The 22,292-nt window shown below is 36.6% G+C and overlaps 1 protein-coding gene across 1 annotated transcript in view; it reads left to right on the top strand.

Annotated features, from left to right (window-relative positions):
* MYO16 (myosin XVI) overlaps positions 1–22,292 on the top strand; it is a 399,305-nt gene that overhangs the window by 214,592 nt on the left and 162,421 nt on the right. The window contains exons 13-15 of the mRNA XM_087757041.1: positions 2,887–3,014; positions 15,509–15,614; positions 19,195–19,312. Coding sequence (XP_087613167.1) covers positions 2,887–3,014; positions 15,509–15,614; positions 19,195–19,312 — 352 coding nt within the window. The remainder of the gene's footprint in view (positions 1–2,886; positions 3,015–15,508; positions 15,615–19,194; positions 19,313–22,292) is intronic.

Below are 22,292 nucleotides of genomic sequence, written 5' to 3'. Positions count from 1 at the left end.
GTCCATGTGTGCACTGTCATATGCAGAAGGCCACTTAGGAAGGGCTTCAGATGTTTCTTTCTTGACGAGTAGTACCCTTATCTTTCTAATCTTTCACTTATGAGACAGACTAGTTATTTATAAGGGGTTTATCATTTCAGTACCTAGACTTTGATACTAACTTAAGTGGCCTTTGTAGATCAGCGGGAGTAACATAAATTCAAATGATTTGATCTCTGCTTCATCCTCACTCAGCCATTTTAGAGACAGAGTATTAGAATAACTGTTGATTTCTTTCCCCCGCTCCCTGTTATTTTCTCATTGTTGCACTGAGATTGCATTACTGCACAGAGATCAGGCTCACTGTTGTGTTAGGGAGTGTTCAGATATGTTTATTTAGCTTACAAGAATTATAAAGGGTTCAAAATTTGGTAAGCAAACTAGTCTGTGGCTGTATGCTATGTCATGTGGCTTTGTGTGTATCAGTAGTAAATTTGAGAGAAAGAAATTCTGTGACATTCAATGGCAGTAGCAGCAGATTCCAGGTTGGCAGTCTAAATTTAGTTTCTAGAAATGGAAATCATCCATCATCCCCAAGGTTTTAGATGATGATATTTTTTCTGTCATATGTATTTTACATTAGATACATGATTTTTTGCACAAAGGGAGAATACTGTAAAGAAAAAGAATTTAGATGGTAGGTTTGTGTATTAAAATGTTTCCCAAACATTTGTTGCATCTTCTCTTGACCTCTCTGTGATAGATCTGTTTTAGCAAGTTTAGGATGAGACACTTTTTGTCCTGTAATTTTTTGGGTCACCTTGGATGATCATTGCTTTTACTCCATCATTATTATCTGCATGGTATTGTGCATTGGGAAGGTATTTTCCAGGTGATCAAAAAAAAAAATGGTTGTAAATTATCTTTTTCTCTGTTTTTGAAATGCTTAAATATACTGCAGCAGCTAAGCTAGTATTATATTGAAGTCTGTAAGTGTTAGATGGTCTGTATATTAAAGTAATAAAAATTGATGATGTCAATTCCTCAGTAGACACTGACACGCTATATGATGTGGCTCATTAGCTAGCATTTTTGTTTCAGGTATGTGGTTTGTTAGCTGTCATAAAAAGACTGCAAAGATATATTGGGCATGACACTGTTTTAAAAACCAGGATGAAGCAATGAAAAGATTATCATGTACATTTTTCTTTAGGTTTAACCTCTTTAGGTTTTCTTCTCTTTTTTAAAAACACTTTTCATAAGTGCTCAGCAATTTTTATTTTGTTGTCCTACACTGACCTCCCACACTTAGCTCCAACAGAATGCTACTAAAATAAATCTTTTTGTAAGCAATTATTCACTCTGAGATGACATAAAGAATCATATGTTAATGGACACTGGTATACAGTGCTTTGTATGAAATTCAGTGCAATTGCTAGTTGACAATATTAATGCATTTTTACACAGAAATACACTGTACTACTACACTATACATTATAGTAGCACTATGCTACTAGGAACATGCAGACATCACTTCAAAGTAACTGTTTGTAGAAGCAGTTTGTGCTATGGTCATCCTGCTTTGTTACATTTGTGCAGAATTTATTTGTGTCCGATTAGGGCAAATATATTCTTGAAGTTTCTGTGTTAGAAAAACATGTGAACTTGCAAAGCACTTGCAACATTATGCAATGAGAATAAGTATATGAAGGTTTTTCTTTCTGCTTTGTGACGTGCTGCAATGATTCCTTGAGAATTGGTGTGGATTTAATCTTGGTTAGTCTGGTAGCTTCAAAGGCCTGAATGAGAATAGGGCCGTATTGGGGAGGATTCATTCAGCCACAGTGTTGTAGATGCCCCAAGATTCAATAGTTTAATATGTAAATAAATAAGACAGGCATGGGACAGGAAGGGGTGATAAGCACCCGATTAGTTTGGAAACAGGAGCAAATACAAAATGGCACTGTGGTGGAAGGGTTGTTAGAGAGAATAGTTGGAGAAAATAGGACAGGATGGAAAGGAAGGGATTTGGTAGTTTAAGTGATAGCATCCAGTATCATTCTAGATGCTTCATAGTGTTCCAGTTGTCCCCCAGCTGCCATGGGTTTCTGTAGAGCCTGTGTTAATTTTCTAAACCCATGAGATGGTCTGAGAAAGGCTATATAGAAAGGTAGGTAAAATTATTATTTTAAGGATATTTGTAAAATGGTATGTTGTTTCTGCTCACAATCTTATCTGAAATCACATTCTGTATTTTCTTTATTATATTTATTTATTCTGAGAGAACACAATTGTAGATATTAGCAGACTGTCTAATTTTTCTAAAATCTGCTTGGTATTAGCTGAAAGAACATCAGGATATCCTCAGAAAAAAAATAAGGTTTCAGAAGCAGATAATTGATTCTACTCATACTTAAGCTTTAAGGATAGTACATGTTATAAGGATAGTACCTGTATCACAGAAGTTATTCTGTATTGCAGAGAGAGTATTTGTGGGATCATGTAATAAATGAATTAATTTATAACTTAAGCCTTTAATTTAAATGTTAACTTTTCATGGGATGATCATATTTAATTTTGTAAGATTTTTTAAGTCAAGACACTGAAGAACTATAAACGTGAGATATTAAAAAGTAACTTATTGGGTTCTGTTTTACTCAGTGCACAAACCAGTATTGTTGAGTCCTCTAGTTATGTTTAATTTTGTATCTTAATTAGATCTTCTATGCTTACAGCTCTGTTTTCTTTAATTAAAATCTTCATAGATACTGTAATGGTACCACATATGTACATACAGAGATTCTGTTCATAATGCTTAGAGAGGCTTACAAAAGACCCAGGATTAAGGGGATGAAACATAATTAGTTTGAAATGTATTGATCATGTTAATTTTCTATAATTTTTTAGGTCACCCAGCTTTATTTAAGTAACTCTGGAAAATTGTGTTCCTCACTTCCCCCACATATATTTTCCTGTGCTGAAAGAGCTTACCACATGCTATTCCAGGAGCAGCGTCCCCAGTGCTTTATCCTCAGGTGAAAATTTATCTTTCTATTAACCAATTTGTAACTCCTGCCTTTCAGCTGTTTCCCCCAGGACTCAACAGTTGAGATTTCCATTTTATTTTTTCCTCCAACTGATTTCTTTCTGTGTACTGATCTCTGTATCATATGTTAAAGCAAAATAGAAATGGAAAAGGTTTAATTACATCTCAAGTTCATGAATTCTCTTGGGGAATTGCCACTCCATCTAGCTGCATCTAATTAGGAGCAAAGAGTTAATGGTAAAGAATTCAAAACTGCTGTGTGTGTTTGCTAATATTACATGGATCAGGATTAGAAATAGAATCTAGTGACAATAAAAATGGGAAGTCCTTGACTGAATTATAAACCTCTGAGTTGGGGCACCTGTATTGGAGCTTCCACTCTGCTTCACATGTTTGTGTGGCCATGAGCTTGTTACTTAGCTCTCCAACTTCAAAATGGACTTTAACCAGTACCTTTATCCACAGCATTATTGCAGTGATAAATAACTTCAAGATTGTGAATAAATGTATTAGAAATCTCCAGTGAAACAGAGTTTCATCCAAATATGCTGGGTTTATAATGGTCAAACTTTGAATTCACTTGGAACTTTTAATCTGTTAATCCCTTTTCTTCCTTCATCCTACCTGAAAGCAATGAGTCTGGTGAATTTGATGTAGTTGCTCAAAGTAATTTGTTGCTCAATCTTTTCACTTTGACAATTGCTGTTGGCTGAAATATTGGCAAGGGTTTGCCGAACTTAATGGGAGACAGGAAAAAAAAATGTTGATTTTAATTTGACCAGGAATAAAGGCTGATCCATTTGACAAATCTTGTAATTGCTCTTGAACTACCTCTAATTATAAGGAAATTTAATACTATGAAATGGAGAGGATATGATACTCAAAAGCAGCTAATAATGCTGTTTTAGAGTTACAAGAAAATGAACATGTAAATACAATCATATGTATCCATTTCCATTTTTATTGCATTATGTTTATGTGGATACAGACTTCCATGAATATTTGAAGTTCTGTATATTAAGTCTTCAAATACATCTGAATATTGTAATTAAATGTTTCTTTTAAAAGCGTAGTTTATGAAAAAACATAGCTTATAAGTTTCTAAATTATAAATGTATAAATTAATTATGTGTGGAACTGATTGTTGATTGGTTGAAGCAAATGGTAACCTTTTTATAACCTAGTCAGAATGGAATAGTTATTTATCCAGTGAGCAGTGACATTTAAGCAGAGGTACTAGCAGTATTAGGAAAGCATTACTGTATGTTCATATTACCTTCTCATAAATATTAACTCGTGTTTAGGTATATTCATGTTGATAAAAATAAGAAATACCCTAAGGCACTGTTTTCAGCATTTTCTTTAAAGTAGGAACTTTGGACACTGCTAATTGGTTAATGTCTTTGTGAAGTTGCCTATAAGTGTAGACGGAGAAGAAGCAGAAAATAATATTTGTGCACACTTCAAGAAAAAGGCTAACTGCCAAGCTAAGTATTATGTAGTAGTCCACAAAGAATATTGTATTTCAATGTACTTAAATGGCTTTGATATCAAGGAATAGTTGCTACTGATGATTTTGTATCAGGATGTCAAAGCATGTGTTAAGCCCCACTGTCTTGATCCCTGCCGAGCCCACTGTACCTTACTATAAATCAGTGACCTGATGGAGAATGTGACAAGAAGGTGCTTTGTTGATGGCATCAGTGCTTGGCAAGACATTTGCATATCACATCAAGGCAACCCGTAGATATGCTGTCCTAAAGTATCCTTTATGTGGCTAATTAATTACATGTAAAGGTCACTTGTGAAAATGGAAGCTGAAAGGAAAGCATCTGGTAATTTGCAGTAGGAGATAAGTATAGCTGCAACTTACTAAAACAGCTAGAAACAGTTCTTTGTAAATAGCTTGCTTCTGCTAGCTCTAAATGAGAAAACAGAAGGGAATTGAGATCTTTTAGAAGTTCATAAAGAGGTATTAAAAATGGGATATTCTCATCATGTTAGTCCATTGGTAGAATATAAATAAGGCATGTCTGGAAAGTAAAGGATATACAGGAAATTTCTATTGCTTTTCTGACAATAATATTAATAATCTGAACAATATTCTTGATGTAACTTAAGTTATTCATCTACCCCTTTGCTGTCACCTGGTCGTGTGTGTGTGCATGAACTTGTGGGTGTGATCAAAGTGGATTTCTGCTTTCTTGCTATTTCAGCTGTAAAACAGCATTAGCTATCAGCCAGAGAATGTTCTTCCACCACTGTGAGAGATGATTCATTGGTTACATCTATGCTAATAAGCAGCATGGATCAGGGCTTCTTTTCTGGCCCTGAGGTCATGTGGTTTTTCTTTGATTTTTCGCTTGAAGAGGGGTTTGTGGAGAAGTTTTCAAGATCTCAGTTTCATTTCCTCTCAGAACCAAATAACTGCAATTCTGCAGTTCTGAAATACTCCAAGCTTATGTGTTTTACTTTGTTTTCTCCAACCTCTCTTATCAAGCATCCTCTTCATTCCTGAGTAAGAAATTCTGTACATTTGGCCTATGATCTGTAATCTTAAAATACCTGCAGTTATAAAGCTGAGTTGTGGATAGAATTCTGTGCATGCATGTATAGCGTGATGAGTGTGCCTAGTAACAAATTTGAAAAGTAAAGAAATAAGCTTCCCTCCAATGTGGAATCACAGGCTGAATGAAGATGGGGGAGTTCAGAGAAGCTTTCCATAGCTAGAAAGGCCATTTCATATAAGTGCTTACAAGGAAGGAAACAGTGGATTAACAAGCAAAAAGGACTCATAGATCCATGAGAAGGTTACACTGGAATAAGCTGGCTAGAAGTGCTTCTGCCCTTCTACCTTTATCTGCTCATTTCCTCATTTCTACACCATCCTTTGTGTCAACACAAACATTCAGGTGATGGCATGGTGACCTGGGCTGGAGAAATACTTTCAGGTCAAAATTACACCTGCGAGGGTGGTGGTGATGTTGAGGAGCTAGGAGCTATTTTAACCGGAATCTGTTCCAAAGCCAAATTCACCTAGAAGTGAAATGAGTTGTCAGAGCAGGACTGGCAGGGACCACTGTTTCTGGTAGTGGTTTTGGCTTAGGCTAAATAGTTCCTAAAATTCTTGTACCATGTTTGCTGCTGCTGTAATATTGGAATGGTTGGCCTGAGATGCTGTCCAAGTCAGAGCTCTTACAATGAGGAGTATCAGTGTGCCACATAGGAAAATAGCCACACCAAATCAGAAGGGTGCTAGTTTTCTTTGTCTTTATTAGTAGTAAATGCAGTGAAAGTAGAAGTGGGTATGCACTAATCTCAGGATGGATTCCCTTGATATCTGCATGATACGCCATTTTGGCATATTAGCAGTCTTGGAATTACACATCAATAGTACACTTTTGCCTTCTGTTGTCATCATTAGCAAGTGAAACATGATGCAATTATAGAATAAAACTCTTAAATCTATATTTATTTTAGGTCTACTTTACTTTTACTTATAATAATACTTTATAGTATAAGTAATTTGTTAGTATAATTTATAAACATAATTATGCTTTAGTTTTATTTTAAAGATTTTACCATGAGAAGAGGCTACTCCTTTGACATGCATGTTGTGATATGACATGAAGCAATGAGAATTAGTACCATGCCAGTATTTTACTTTTCATGTGCAATTCTCAAAATATGTCTAGCTTAACTATTAACTGCCAGGGAAGAACAAAGTGATGGCAGTATGCGTAACTCTCATCTGAATTTTTCCTGAAAAGTTTGAGTTTATTATTTTAAAAAACAGTAATTTCTTTAAAGAAGACATTAATTTTATTTTCAGTACATCTTGCCACCTTCAATCTTTTCAAAAGGACTGGGAAGAATATCAGAAAGTGTACCCTTATTCACGTTAACCCTATAATCTTCATCAAGCTTCGTAGCTTGTTTATTTTGTGGCGATATAGTTTATTTCCTACTAGCAACGTTTTTCAGTTGGTTTTGTTTTTTTTTTTTCCTGCCAAAGAGTAATTACAAAAAGATACTTCCCATAAGTTTGGTGGCCATTACTAATGATTCATTAATTACTCTTTTATTGGACACATACTGTGGCTAATGAATTCTGCATGCACCGTAACCCTTAATGATACTGTTTTTCTTAGTCTAGTCATTTTTGCCTCCCACATTTTCCCAAGAGATGATAATGAAAAGAAATGAAGGCACCTGAAGTTGTCTGAGTTGCAGCTTAGCTGCCTAAGTCCAAAGCTATGGTCTTCAAATGCTTGCTAAACTACCAGACTCTACTTTCTGACCTTAAAGTGCTACTTCAGTTTTCAACCCATTTGTGTGTTCAGGAGAGGTTCATAGTTTCTGGCAGGGCAGTCTTACAGCACTATTTATTTCATGCTTAAGCCTGACTGGGATCCAGGAATTTTACATTTCTGCCCCAAAGTCCTTTGCAAGAAGCTTTCTCAAGGCATTGCTAATTCACATCACTGAGCTCAGAATCTTTATAAATCAGACATTCACCCATGAGCAGTTGTGCTTATTGTATATGATGCTGCTCATAGCTATTGTCCTGTTCTTTCTCTCTCATATAAGGTCCATCTGGTTTTTGTTTATTTGTTTTTACTGGTTTTCTTTCTTTAGCTGCTTGTCTCTAGTGATATATTCAGAGTAGAAGCCCTTCAGGGCCAGACCATTTCTATATTGTATCCTTAGCCAGATACGGTTGGAGTCTCCTGACTCGACAGAAATGATTGTGATAATGTTAGCAATTAAATATATGGAAGCAGAGACTCGACCCTTTTCTTTGGGAATAAACAACAGAGATATAAGAGTGAGTGCTCCTGTGATCACAGGAAAGGGTTTGTAGCTGCCGATCTACTGTGGCTTCCCCCTGAGCACAAAAATCAAGCTAATAAAAAGTCAGCACTTCTGTCACGACTATGGCTGTTCTCAGAGTGGTAAGCCACTTGCTGTTTGCAAAAACAGCATGGGCTTGTGCCAGAAGAAGAAAAATTCTCTGTTCTGTAGTGTCATCATCTAATATTTACCTTTTCTGTTTTCTGTGCTTAAAGACACTGCAGGTATGGAAGTGTTCCCACCTTTCTGTAGCCTACAGAACTTGGTGGGTATCAGATCATCTTAAGACTGCTTAGTAGAAGGCAAGCTTTAAGACCAAGAGCAAGTCAAAGTTTCCAACAAGTGGTTAAATTATGAGAAAAAAAATCAAAATGGAAATCAACAAAACGATCTATCAAATGTGAAATGTTCTTCCCTAGCGGCAAGATTCTTTTGTAAGGTGTTGTTCGCATGGGAAACAGATTTAGCAAATCTTGAATTTTCCTATTGAGGTTGCTTTGGAGAGTTGCCCCAAAAAAATGAAGATACCAATTCACAAACAGCAAATATCCATCTCCAAGGTATTTCCTTACAGAACTGGAAGAATACTTCTGTCCCAGTGTATATCCTGGAGTTAACTTAGGACCAGACCGGTCCTTTGCAGAGAAAATCAAGTGTTAAAAGTATCTTTTTCAAGTTTATTCTTTAATCTGAGGAAATCCATTGTTTTGCAACTTAAATTAGAAGGCATAGAGTGTTAAGGAATTTACTGCTCAGTTTTATGGTAGAATCCCTCTGTCTCCTGTTACATGATTCAGTGAAAATGGGAATCTAGCATTGCCAAACTTGCTTTGCAGTACATGAGTTTGATTTTTGTCTCTCATTGCTTGGACCTCTCTGACACATCAACTCTCTGCTTTTCCTGCTCCCTTTGCTTCATGCAGGTTGACTGGCTCTCCCCAAGCAGCAAGGCAGACAATGTGAAAAAATAATCTTTTTTTTAGTCTTGTAAAATGAATCACTCATTACATAAAATATTACACATAAATATCAATGGCCAGATATTCCAATAACTGTGCAACTGTGAGTAGATCATTTGCTTTTCAGAGGCTGTATATGCTGTATGAATGTACAGAAGATAGAACAGGCAGTGTAACACTGAAGCAATGACAAAGGAGCAGTCAGTCTCCTATAATGTGTTAGGTTAACTACTCAAAGCTCCACTTATACTTCTGTCATTCCTACATTCTTTATAAATTGCATGTAATTAGGAATATTTCTTGGAAAAATACTTATTAACCCCTAATTTATAAATTAAACAACTTTATCATTTTCTGGTTTGACCTCTGCATTATATTAAAAACCTTACACTTACAGAATACAGATTTGACACAGATTTGAGATAGGGGTCTTAGTATAACACTATACATACTGCTAGTGGAAAGGAACTCTCTGCAAACCCAGTGGCAACCCTTCTGTGTCAAAACTTTGTGTTTCCATGGTAAAAACACATACATCATCATGTTTTAAAGAAGTTTTAGAATTGCACTTTATACTCTTACAATTCCAGCAATGTTAAAGCACTTTATTTTGCAGAACATTCATAATGTCCCATTTAAGCTATGTGAAGCTGTGTTTTCATCTTCAAATTTAATAAAAAACTCACTACTATTTCACATTAATGTTACCTGTTTCAGTTTTCTTTGTGACTTTGGTCTTTTTCTGCTGCTATCTATTCCCCTAAACATCATATTAAGTCTTTGCTACTGAACTGGTTAAAAAAAGGAAAAAAAAAAATCCATTTAAAGCACTCAGGATGATCTGGATCAGTCTTTCCACCTTTTTGTTTTCAGTCACTTCGCATCTCATCACGTGTTCACTCACTGAAATTGAGTGTTTTACAGTAGGAAAGCATTTGGCCAAGTTATTGAAGAGTTTACTACCAGTTATTCACAATTACTTTTAGTTTATAGCAAGCCACCATCACTCATCTATGCTCAACACCATGAGCTGACTTTGTATAAAAGTTGTATGAAAGTTACAGAATAAGATAACTATGTTATGCTCTTAAATAGCCCATAGGTTGACTTTTCATAATTAGCCTCCTTCTGACTGCATTTTGCTCCTGCTGTTCAGGATATGAAAATGCATTATGCACTGACAAGATAAGTAAGGAGTTGCCTAGGAAGCCTAAGCATAGTTTATAGGCTTGTTAAAAGCTAGGGATCCTTAGTCAATCAAGCCAATGGTTTATGGGATGCTGATGGCTAATTTGGTGAATCAAAAAAACCATAATCAATATATCAAATGAAATGTTATAATTTTGTATATGTTAGCAGCCAGGAATGTCAATATCCAATGGTTTAATTGTGATATCAATCACATTTTTAAGCCAAATAATCTGGAACTAAGAGAAATCATTGTCTTTGAAAGTGGTATGCCTTGAAAGCTTTTGATTTCCTCAGTTTAGCATCACCACAGGCATTCTGTTCAAGTTAATAATCTTTAATTTTTACATTATAATTCAATGTGTTATAAATGCAGTAGGCTACTGCGGTACAGTTATAGATTTGGACATCCTATTTATAATAAAAATTTTTTAGAAATACACTTTCCAGTTTAGTTTACTTTAGAAATATAATTTCCAACTAACATGCAGGGTTGTTCAGTTACAGATATCACTACTGATGATACAAACACATTATTTTATATTTAGCAGCCTTGCTTGCACATATTTATTTCAAATCTAGAAACCTCAGTCATGGAGCAAGACTCAGTGTCTCGCCTATGTACTCTGCAAACTGAGAAGAAAGCAATTATTCTGGTTCCCCAAAAGGTTGCAAGCTTACTCTCTCTTCCCTGGCTATATCTTATTGTCGGAGTGGGAATTTGGAGTAGTAATGCTCACAGTTTAGGGTGGTACAATAAGAGATTGGTTTCAGAAGTTCATACAAAACAGCCTGTGTCTCTATGCTGATCTAAATCTTCCTTTAAAGCTGGTGGAAATCTTGTATGAACAAATTCTGTCAGAAGTTTTCCAGCATTTCTGATTATAATTCAAGTACTACAGGAGTAGGTTTTTTTGTTTGTTTTGTTGGGTATTCCTGCACTTCTGAACGTAGTGCCTTTGGTCAGAATTGAAAATGAAACACAGACAATAAAACCCTGTCACTTATTTGATCTGAAATGACAGGTACATTCCTCCTTACATGATTTATATTTTGTCATATTTTTCCCCAAACAGATAATTTATAGGATTTGTTTACACTGGAATTGGCACTTGCCAAACAATAATGATCCAGTTATCTGAATTCATAGAGGTATAGACAAACCTGGGTAATATACAGAAATTGAGGGTAAGCAAGATGTACTTCTCAGTACTTGCAGGAATTAATTCTTAAAATTTTGCCTGGGGTTTGCTGTTTTCTTACTATTTTAACTGGGCTTCCTCGGTTAACTAATTCTACGTGATGGTTCTGTCTGTGCACCTCTAAGTCCTTCTCCACCCAATAACTTTTGAACTTCTTGGCTGCTAACAGGCAAGGAGCTCTGAGAGCCAGGGTGTTTACACAGGCTTTGTGGGCTTTGGGAGCTGTCATGAAGGCAGTTGTAAGTCCAACCACAGCTATTCTGAAAGGGAACAACAAGGCAGCTCGTGTGGACTGCCTGGCAAGCACGTGCTTAGCACTGAGCTCGCCAGCGTGAGTGATGCCAGTGGCCCAGCTAGACTAGCACAAGGTACCAGAAGAGCTGGATCATCATCCAAGTGCAGTGGATTTGCAGGATGTAGCTTCTTTAGTTCCCCTGGTTGTAGAACATCTTGTGTTCTTTGCTTCACATGCCTTCACTGTATTTTCACACTTCCAATTGGACTTTTCCCTGACAATTTTCATTTTGGATGTTTTATTTCAAAACAGAGTTTCTTTTTCCTTATTTGTCATATTATTTTAAGATACAGACACTAGAGTTGTAACTGAGGTTGTATTAACAAAATATTAATAAAGAAATAGTAGGAATCAGGCCCTCCATCAGGTAGTTATATAGAAAATTTAGAAAGCCAAAGGAGGAATAAAATGAGAAAGCTTAGTGGAACTTTCCTAGAGCCCATGGTGAGCATAGGCTTTCAAATTCTGTCCATTTTCCTTTCCCTTGGAGTACACTGTCTTTACTGATTTCCTAATTTAACCTTCTTTATCTGTGAAATAAGCCATCTTTGCTTTGCTTGTTTCATAATGCCTTCTAAGGAAGTTTTACTGTGGAAGAATGCTTTTCTGCTGCAATGCTAACTTATCCTCCACCTTGATAAGGCAGTCCAACAAAAAGTTACAAGAAACCAACGTTCATATAGTAAATTTTGAAAATACAGTGATGAAACAATTATTTAAAACAGAGAAGAGGAATTCTTCTGTAAGCAGAATTAAACTGTTAAAGCAAAGGTATTGTGGACAATGGGGACATTACAAAAAATTTTACTCCACTTCAAAGGAAATGCAATAAACAAGATCTGGCTCAAGGTGCCAAATTACGTTTTCATTGTTAAATTATCTATTGCCCCAAATGTTCCAAACAATTATATCAACAATTAAAACTTTACATAACATGGCATTTATTTCTCAGTGCTTTAATCCATATTTCACTAGGAATATACACATAACCCTTTGAAATGCACAGAACAATTAAATGACATTGTGTCTCTCTTTCAGCAACCAAGTTCTAGTGAAGTCTGACCCCTGAACTGTACTCTAGCAACCACTTTAGCCAACAAGCTCCTGTGACACTGCTGGACAAAATGTCAATCACTGTAAAATTAACAGTTGAGCTGAGAGTGTCAAATCTTTGTAGCTGTGTCGCTGCAATGTTTAGGAAATGGCAATCTTGGGAAGAAATATTCAAGAAGGGACAGAAACTGTCCACTTTGTGCACCTTTGTATGGTCCTTTGTTATCTGGGTCACAGTTTGCAGTGAAAAACAAAATATAGCTTTATTTTAAAAGTGAAAAAAATTGTTAAGTGGGGAAACTCAGGGTGAACACTCCAGTTCCTTTGTTTAAGAAGGCATTTTTCTGTTTTTAATTGTAATTTGCATGTCTGCTTTGTAATACTTGAAAAGAATCAAAGGCACATCGAATGTTATTTTAACATCCCTTCCACTACCCCCCTCCCCCCAGTTTCTCCAGTTGTGAGAAAGATTTTTTGAAAAATATGCCCACCCTGCTAATCCTGGGGAAGCCTTCTGTTAAAGAAGCTATTTTGGGCAGATGAAGTTGGGCCTAAGCAAGCAAAATAATAAAATAGTACAGCAATTACAAAGTTAAATATCAAATTTTATTCAGCCCTCAGAATGATACAAATATTTATTCGCTGTATATAAATGGCAGTACACATTGGACAAGTTGTGAGTTGTTATGAACTATGAATTATTTGAGATCTGATTTTTAAACATATATGAACACTTCTGCTTGGTGGCACCATCTGTAACTGTGACTGTACTAAGCTTCAGAGATGTTTTAACCTCAGAGAAGTTCTTTAACAGCTGAAATAACCCAAGAGACTCTGTTGCTAATCTTGTTGGTAACCTGTTGTATAGTGATAACAGGTTGCAGCTGTGATTTTGGGTTAAGTATGTTGTGTAGGGATAAAATTATTTCATCATCGTGACACACAGGTGCCAGTGGAGTCGGCAACGTGAGTGGGCAGTAGGAGGCTGGGGATAGGGGGCAAGATAGGTGGCAAAATAGATTTATATCTGCGTGCAAGCTCACTGGCTTTCTGGATAATACAGGCATAATGTCACTAATTTGCAAGAGTATGAAATGTCTCCAGGGAAGGAGTATCACAGGACTAATGCCTTGTTCCACTTTTTTCTGTTCCTGTTACTGATAGCAGGCAAAAGAACATGGAATTTGAGCGCTACCATTATAAAGACAGAAGGCTAATGTTACTTCTTAAGAGCAGAGGCAGCACGGTACAATTAGCATTTGGAGAGTGAAGTCATTGCTAAGAGGGCAGAGATGCATACAGATTTTAGAGGGTGACATCAAGTATCATCTGACTTTTGAAACTCTTTCAGAAAGTCAGAAGCTGAAGATCTGGGCAAGGGAGAGTGCTCTTATGGCGAACCTTGTCAATCCTGTAGAGATAATAGTTTCATATTAGCTGTGACAGTGACCTTCTTGACTTCACGTGATTTCTTTCATTGTAAGACCTGATTTAAATATGGCCTTGTGACCTGTTATTTGAGGTCTTTGCATAACATATATCCAGGTTGCAAACCTTTGCAGTCTTGGACCACAAACCTCCTACTGATGCCAATAGGAGTTTGAAGTCCTGGGTCAGACTCTAGCTCGTTATAGAACATGGAGGACATAGATAAAAGCAGTTTGACACATCACGTGTAGTAATGAGACATCTGTCTTGTCACCTAAGACTATAGTTTACCAGGTAAACAAATAAGATATTCACCAGAGCTGTGTGTATGTCCCAGAACAGTTGAATGAAAACGAATGGTGCAGAGATCCCATCCTTGCCTGAGTATGAGGACCTTTTTGTCCTTCCCTCTTTTGTTTCTTCCTTTATTTAATTGATTTCTCCTTTGAAGTGAGATTTAAATAGATAAAGCAATGGCCAGGTAGATACTCTATTTTGCTGCCCTCTCATTTTCAGAAATTAAACTATACAGCTAACAGACTGACCAACTAGCATCGCCATTGTACTTGTGAAAAATCTAACTGGCTGTTGTAGAAACAGCCTTATAAATTTGATCAAGCAGATAAATGAAGGAGGACCATCAAATTACATTTTGTTTGATTCAGTTGTCTATAAAGAAAACAACTTCTTATAATTCAAGTAAGAAATTCTTATGTGAATTTCTTAATCAGGCTTCACTAACTTTATCCTTTCCACCTCTTTTGTTTCTTTTCCTTCCTTCTCCATGCTTAAGGTGTACCACTGAGTTTGCTTCCCTCCTCCATCCCTCCACTTTTCTGTTCTTTCTTCCTACCTTCATTGTTCATATTGCCTTTTACCTTGTTTTCTTCACTCATTTTCCCCCTCAGAGATTCTCATTCTTTGGAATATTTATTCCACATCATGAACAAGAAATTAAGTGAAACACGATCACTGAAGTCAGAGTATATTGCACTGCAGAAACTAGGCAGGTAGTAAAATCAATCATCTTTTTCTTTTACTTCCTGTTCTTTTCCTATTTCCTTTACCTTCTTCCTATTGTAGTCTACACTTTCTTTTCTTTCTGTCTCCCATCATTACCACAGTTGTATTTCCCCATCTGCAAAGAGAACCAGGCAGCATAAGCAGGCTCCTTTGTTGGACGGAAGATAAAGGAGGAGATAAAATCTTTGCTACAAATACTTTCAAAATGGCTTGAAAGCTTTAGATTTGATTGGCTTGGCTTGTGCTACAAGACAATATAGCTCGACAGCTCTGACAGCTCTCATGAACATAGTCAGCCAGTCTGTCTCCTACGTTCTGTTCTTTATTATTTGCCATCCATAAACCTTCTGTTATTTAAAATGAAAGTTTGACTGAGATATCTTAAATCCATTCAAACAGAGCTAGCAGAGAATATAAATAATGTATAAAATGTGAAAATAACAATGATTTCCCCTTCTCTTTCTTGCCTGTCATCTTGCAGTGGAGAAAGTGGTTCTGGAAAGACTGAAGCCTGCAAACAGATAGTGAAGCACCTCACTTGCAGAGCCACCTCCAGCAGAAATACCTTTGATACAAAGATAAAACATGTAAGTAACATTCTGATCACTAAGTAGAAAAAAGGAAAAATCTGGCCTCTTGGATAGGCAAAGACATTTGAACTGTAAGGAAAAAGGTATCTGCTGTGCAGAAGTTCATAAAGGGTTTATTTTCACCATTGAAGTCAAAGGAGGTTTCTTTCCCTGAATTGACCTGAATGGGAACAGGATTAATCTCACATTGACGTGATGAGAGGAAACCAAAAAGTGGAAGCCAGTTTTGTTTCTATATGTTGTGGTGACTTTGGAAAGCAGTGTTTCAGTGAATAGAAAACATTTGTGTGGTCAGGTACTACCTCCTAAATGTGTACTAATTGCCTTCAGTAAGTAAATAAATTTATCTGTATGGTTGTGGTGGTGCTTCTCTGGACAGTATAGGAAGTGCTGAGGAATCTGAAGTATTGGTATGTAAGACAGAAACTGGAAAGCTACAGGAAAAGTGCAAGGAATGGACAAAGTTACATGGCCCAGTATTTGTATACTAAATATATTTATGAAATAGGCAAGAATTCTGAATATTTGCTCAGTCATACTTAATTCCCACAGCAGAACCAAATTCTGCCCAACACATAACATGAAATCATGGGAACCTGCTTCACATATCAGATGAATTTGTCTCCTTTCTAGTACATTGTAAATGTAAAGTTTTTGTCTGACTGAACATAGCAACTCATGTTTCATTGTTACAGCTGTAACACTAAGTATAAAGGTTCATGCTGACATTTTAAATTATGTTGAACCCTAGATTGCCAACTCAAATTCTTTCAAAAAATTGCCTTTCCTGATGAAACTTCTCATCTGAAATCCCAGCTCGAAGACAGATTTATATGGAATGTTTTAGCACAGTCTTCATTGTGGTAACTCAGTTCTGAGTGTCATACTTTAAAAAAGTATGTTTAGACTCTCTCACCCACTCTGGTGACCTTCCTCTACAGCACTTACAGTCAATCCAAGACACTTTTTTTTTTAGCTTTCACTTGCCACATGCATGATATCCAACAGAAGTCTAGAAGCATTCATTGTGGGTTTTTTTAATAGCATCACGTGCATCATTCAAAACACACTGCTGTCTTCCTGAATTATGCATGATTCAGTCCAGAAAGATGCTAAAATAGTGTCAGAAGTACAGCTGACACTAACAGACAACCTACAAATCAGGATTATTGGGATGTGGGAAAGGCTACAGATACACTGATTCATATTTTGTACATTCCAGCTGATAAGGTAATAAAAGTCCTATGGATTTTAGGTAGATTTTAGAAAACGCTGTTACATGTGTGTTTTTTGAAGACATTAAAACAGCCTGATGACACTGAAAACACTACAACTGAATAAGCTGTAGCTTTACTTTACTTCGTGTAGTCATACAATTGCCATGTTAAAGTGTTTTTCACAGTGTTATCTGATTCACTGATGATGTTCCTAAACTGACACATTTAATCTAGGTTTCATGTGACAATGTTAAGAATACCCTTGTTATTTTTTCACTTTTTTCATTTAAATTTAATGTCTAGTGTTGCAATAATACCATTATATAGGGACAGTACACTTTTACTTTATTTTTAACCCAGGAGCCCAACAAGTGATATCTATTTCTACTGTGTATTTTTTTGTTTACTACCTGCATAGGTTTACTTACAGTTTTGAACTGATCAGGCCATAGATGTTACTCAAGTAGAACTGCAAAATTCAGGTCAGATCCTCCAAGTCCTTTTCTTTCCTAAAGTTCAGTTTAAGTAATGAGTAGAAGAACTAAGTAAATAAGTAACTTCGTGAATCAGCAACTGAAAATTGTATGTTTTGGATACAAATATGGCAGCAGCAGGAATCAGGAGGGGTGGGAAGTAGTCTTGTCTCTGCTGCAACTTGTCGCCTGACCACAGGAAAATTCCTAGGGAAAACCATCATGATCTAGTGCAAACGAAATAAGATGTTGTCCTCGGTTAAGAAGAAGAATCAGTGTGGGAGGAAGCTGACCAGGCCTAATTTTCTCCGTCTAAAAAGTAGTTAACTTTGCACACTATTTTAACCTACTCTACATCTATGTAGTAAACTGAACAACAATCCTTAACAAGCAGTTGTTACCCTGCTCCGTGGCACAGTTTAAATCCCCAGCAGGTCTTCTGGCCACAGTTCAGAGGACAGCATGTGCCAGGGACCATTCAAAACAGTATGTCCACCCTATTCTGCAAAAGAAGAGGTAGATGTCTGAATGTGAACCTTACCACGCCACTTACCGCAAAGGACAGAGTCCTGCTCCTGGCCCTGTTTAGTTTAACAGTATAGATGTAGCCATATGTGTCAATGAGTCTTAGTCAATGCGGGCAGAAGAGAATCATCACATATTAAGAAAAATGAGTTGCCATTTGGTTATAGAAAGATCCTTTGTAATTAGCTTAGATTGGACACCTGACTTCAGACAGTGAAGGTAGATGTAGCAGATCCCACCCATGAGGAATCAAGTAGAGATTCTGGTTTAGTTGCCTTTTAAGGTGCTTTAAAGAACACAATAGCCTGAATTCATTCCTGCTGCATTTATGCATAGCATCATTGAAGTTAATAAAGCTGCACAGGTTAAACCAAGTGCTGAATTAGCCTAATGAGCAAATGCATCCTAAACAGCACTAGTGGAGCAGAACCAAAACCAGGCTGACTAGTTTTCTGCTGCCACCTACTGCACAAATAGCTGGTTTAATTAATAATTCTGAAGAGTCTGATATTTAGAGCTTCTGTCTTTGTGATTGGAGCCACACATTGTCTGTGCCACTCCACAGCCCTCTTCTCTCTTACCTCTCCCTATCTAGGTCATCCAGCTTCGGCAGACGATGGTTATATCAGAACAGTAGTGTATTGAGGCCATGTCGCAATCAATTTCTTAGGGTGCAAAAGAGGAAAGTGCTGAAGGGAATCCATTTAGTGTAAGAAACTAATACACAAAAAGGGCAAATACAGAGAAAACATGGAATAAAGATTGCACATTTAATACTTTTTATTAGTTTTAAACTTTTTAATCTTTTAAGAATAATTGCTGTGACCGTGAAGACGTAATATGGAAATGCATTAGTGAGAGATGCCATAAAAAAGTCAGAATCTGTTTTTTCCCTCACTTTTTCACTAGTATAATGCTGAAGTAATTCTATTTGAAATCAATAATTTATGCCTTTTCTGGCATCATATAAAGTTTTGGCTGATTACTAGTATCAACTGACTGTAACTTTACAAGCATAGTTGCCTTCAAAGATTCTAATCTTTTTGCTAAGCATGCCTGCTCTGAGCGTATGACTCCAGTCACTTGTAACCAAACTACCTGCAAGGACACAGCTCAAGTGTGAGCCCTTGTCTTCCCCTTCCATTTACAACTTCCACTATTCTGACAACACTTTTTTTTTTTCTTTTGAGCTATCTTACTTTAATTTCTATGTAGAAAATACTGTCAAGGAATTTATTAAATTCTAATCTGAAAAATGGTCTTTTTTTCCAGTTATTGATCACAAACCCACCTCATTGATGTTTATTGAAACATCTTCCTGTTTATTTCCTGCCTTATTACTTCTTTACCATTGTCTTGCAGGTAAACTGTATCTTGGAGGCCTTTGGACATGCTAAGACACCCTTAAATGATTTTTCCAGCTGTTTTATAAAGTATTTTGAGCTACAGTTTTGTGAGAAGAAAAAAACATTAATTGCAGGTAAGTATCATTTAATCTGTTTATTTTGGTATCACCCACAGACTAGTAGATCAGGGATCTCAGTGTGCCATACAGAGAGTTAGGCATCCTTGGCCTTAAAGTATGTGAAAGAGGCAAGGGGGTTTTATGGAGTGTCAGAGGAACATGTTTAATAGCACGTGAATTCATAGCTTGTCAAGAGTAGTGCGCAGTATTGAGAGCCCTGTTCTGTGCAACCACTAGGTGGCAGGGAAAGACAACAAAAAAAAATTACCACCGGGTCTTACACTTCCCGTGAAATCACAATTCCCTTTACGCCCGAGAATAACAAACGGTAACAGCTGTGTATCGCTTTACGGTGAAAGAAAAGTTAGAAAGGAAGAGGTTAATTTTTGCATTGGTATCTAATATCGTATGGGGTGTTTTAAGTATTCCTTAAATAAGTGATAACCTCATCTGTTCTGGGCAAACAAAATACAAGTACACTCTGTAATACTGAAATTAAAAGTAATTAATTGCAGCTTTGAGCTTCTTCCAAAGGAGCTAGGAATCATACTGATGTTTATTCTTGTTAGAGGTAAGATAGTGTGGAATTTGTGCCTGCTTTCAAAGTGGGGGGTCTGCTAATCCCCAGTAAACATTCATTAGTGAAAAAAAATTAATATTGGGCAGAACTTCAGCTTGATTCTGAAAACTCTGATCTTCAGAGGCAGTCAGGGAGAGGTTTCATTTCTGGTCTGCACAGGTCATCATAAAGTTACTCTGTGCTGAAGTGAGAGATGTATGCAGAAATAACTGTACACAGACAGTTTTCTACTTGCACTGATCTTTCTGGATGGAAAAGCCGTGTGGTGAGACACACTTTTGATCCAAGTCAATTAGATTCCATTGGATAAACTACTCATTTGTTACCATTTTAAATGCGTTTATGCTTCCAGAAGAGTTGCCTAAAAATATTCTTTGGAAATATTTCATAGTGGGAATTACAATTCATTTTCTTGAGAGAGTTCACTCTACTTTAGCCAATATGATAGCTTCTTCAGAGAAAATGTCACTGCATGGGAAATTGCTATCACACTTTTTCTGGTTTGTTTTACAATAAATATAGGATATTTGTAAAGAAAATGCAAAACTAAAAAGTGTGATTTTTTTTTCACTTACGAGCTGTTGTGGGAGGAATATAAAGAAAGTGATGTAAACATTAGAATCAACTAAATAGCATCTCAGTTGGGCTTGTAAAAATAAAGTTTAATCCCTAAAACTAACATTTTATAAATCCTTTGTATTGTATATATTTAATTTTGATATATTTAGTTATCACTATTACATTGCGTGCATGCTTTTTCTCTTTTTGCTACACACACAGAGCACAAACACAGATGAAAATGGTACTAATTTTGAAAAGTCAAGCATATGAACATTAGGAAATGCCAGAACTGAAGTTGTCTGAGATACTCTTGGGTTGCCTTGTGCATACAAATTTAATGCTGTTGTTTTTCCACCCCTCCCTAGCTTCATTCAGCACAGAGACTATATGTCTTCAGTGATCTGCTACTAAATAGTTTGTTTTCCCTTCATTGATTCATGTGTGGCTTGTGCCATTTTATTCTGCTCTAAAAAGAGAATGATAGGTTTTCTGTGGATTTTCTGTGTTGGTTGTCAACATTTTTCACTGTATGAGCATTTCAGAAACATAAATGTCTTCATTTTCACAGTACTTCTGACCTAAGGTTGTGTCATTCAGTTCCTCAGATGAAGAACAGAAGCCTCAAGGCTTCAAGGCCATGTGTTCCCACAATTTTTGGGTGCCTTGCTTGAAGTTGCAGGGACTTGAGTTTTCAAGCAGCTTTACACAGACTTGCCAGTTTAATTCACAGCCCTTGTCTGTGAATGATATAAACGTGGAATCAGTTAACAAGGCTCTCATGTCGGGTTTCTGGTACACTAATACTGTGTTTTTATCACTTTCAAACCATAGGCATTAAATGAGAAAATCTTGGGGTAGTCAAGTCTGTTACAAATATAAACAAACTACTTATCATCTGCCCTACTATTCCCCAAATATTTAGGCATGGAATTAATTACTCTTACCAAATCTAAGGTAGGCAAAAGTTCTGTAATTTACAGTCAAGAGTGAGAAGCCCCAGTACAGCAGTGAAAGCGTTCTTAATATTTTTGTAAGTTGCAGTTGTTCATGCTGTTTGATTTGCATTGTGGATGTTGCCTTTTCTAGGCCACTGCTAAACATCACTTCTGAGTGAAATTGTCCCAGATTTACATCACCATAAATGAGAAAAGAATCAGGCTGGTTTAAATCCCACCCAGTGATTCTCTTTATCTATTTGCAAGATCATTTGCAGCAGTATTTACTGTCTTGCACTGTTTAAACATGAATGAAAAATGTAAATATGCAGAGCACCTGATTCTGCTGAGACATGACTTTATAACTCATTGAGGCAAACTGGGCTAAATATGTCTGGGTTTGTAAACAAAAATCCAAGTGACACCAGACTGCCTCCATCAAAGGGTTTAGGTTGTTTAAACCCCTTAACAGACGAATCTTAAGGGTGGAGATCCAGAACACTTTACTAAGGAAGGGGCATGCAAAGTACATGTGTACATTTTTATTATAGAGGGTAAGCTCAAGGTAGCATTCCTTGCATTTTGAGTGGACATTGGTGAAGTTTGTGACAGCTTTTTGTTCAGACTGAAGTTCTTTTATGCCTAGCCACTGGAAATGCTCTTTTTGTCACATAACGTTTATTCTTACAGCAGGAAGTCCAATATACCTAAATAACAGAAACGTTGGCCATAATTTTCATGTATAGGCTTAATTCGGTCTTTCTCATAAACTGGACCTTTGCCATGAAGTTTTGAAAACAAGGATGGAGCTCTTGAGTGTGGTACTACTCATAGCCAGTACAGATATCTGTAGAGGTTTTATGTGTCTTCTCTGGCTCTTGTTTCTGATGAGGTGTGCTGCGATGTTGGGTTCAAATGG

This window comes from Nipponia nippon, unplaced genomic scaffold (assembly GCF_047370975.1).
Source record: "Nipponia nippon isolate SJK-2023a ecotype South Korea unplaced genomic scaffold, ASM4737097v1 scaffold_2, whole genome shotgun sequence".
In the NCBI taxonomy this organism is placed as follows: Eukaryota; Metazoa; Chordata; class Aves; order Pelecaniformes; family Threskiornithidae; genus Nipponia; species Nipponia nippon.
This window is presented reverse-complemented; position numbering and strand designations above follow the sequence as displayed.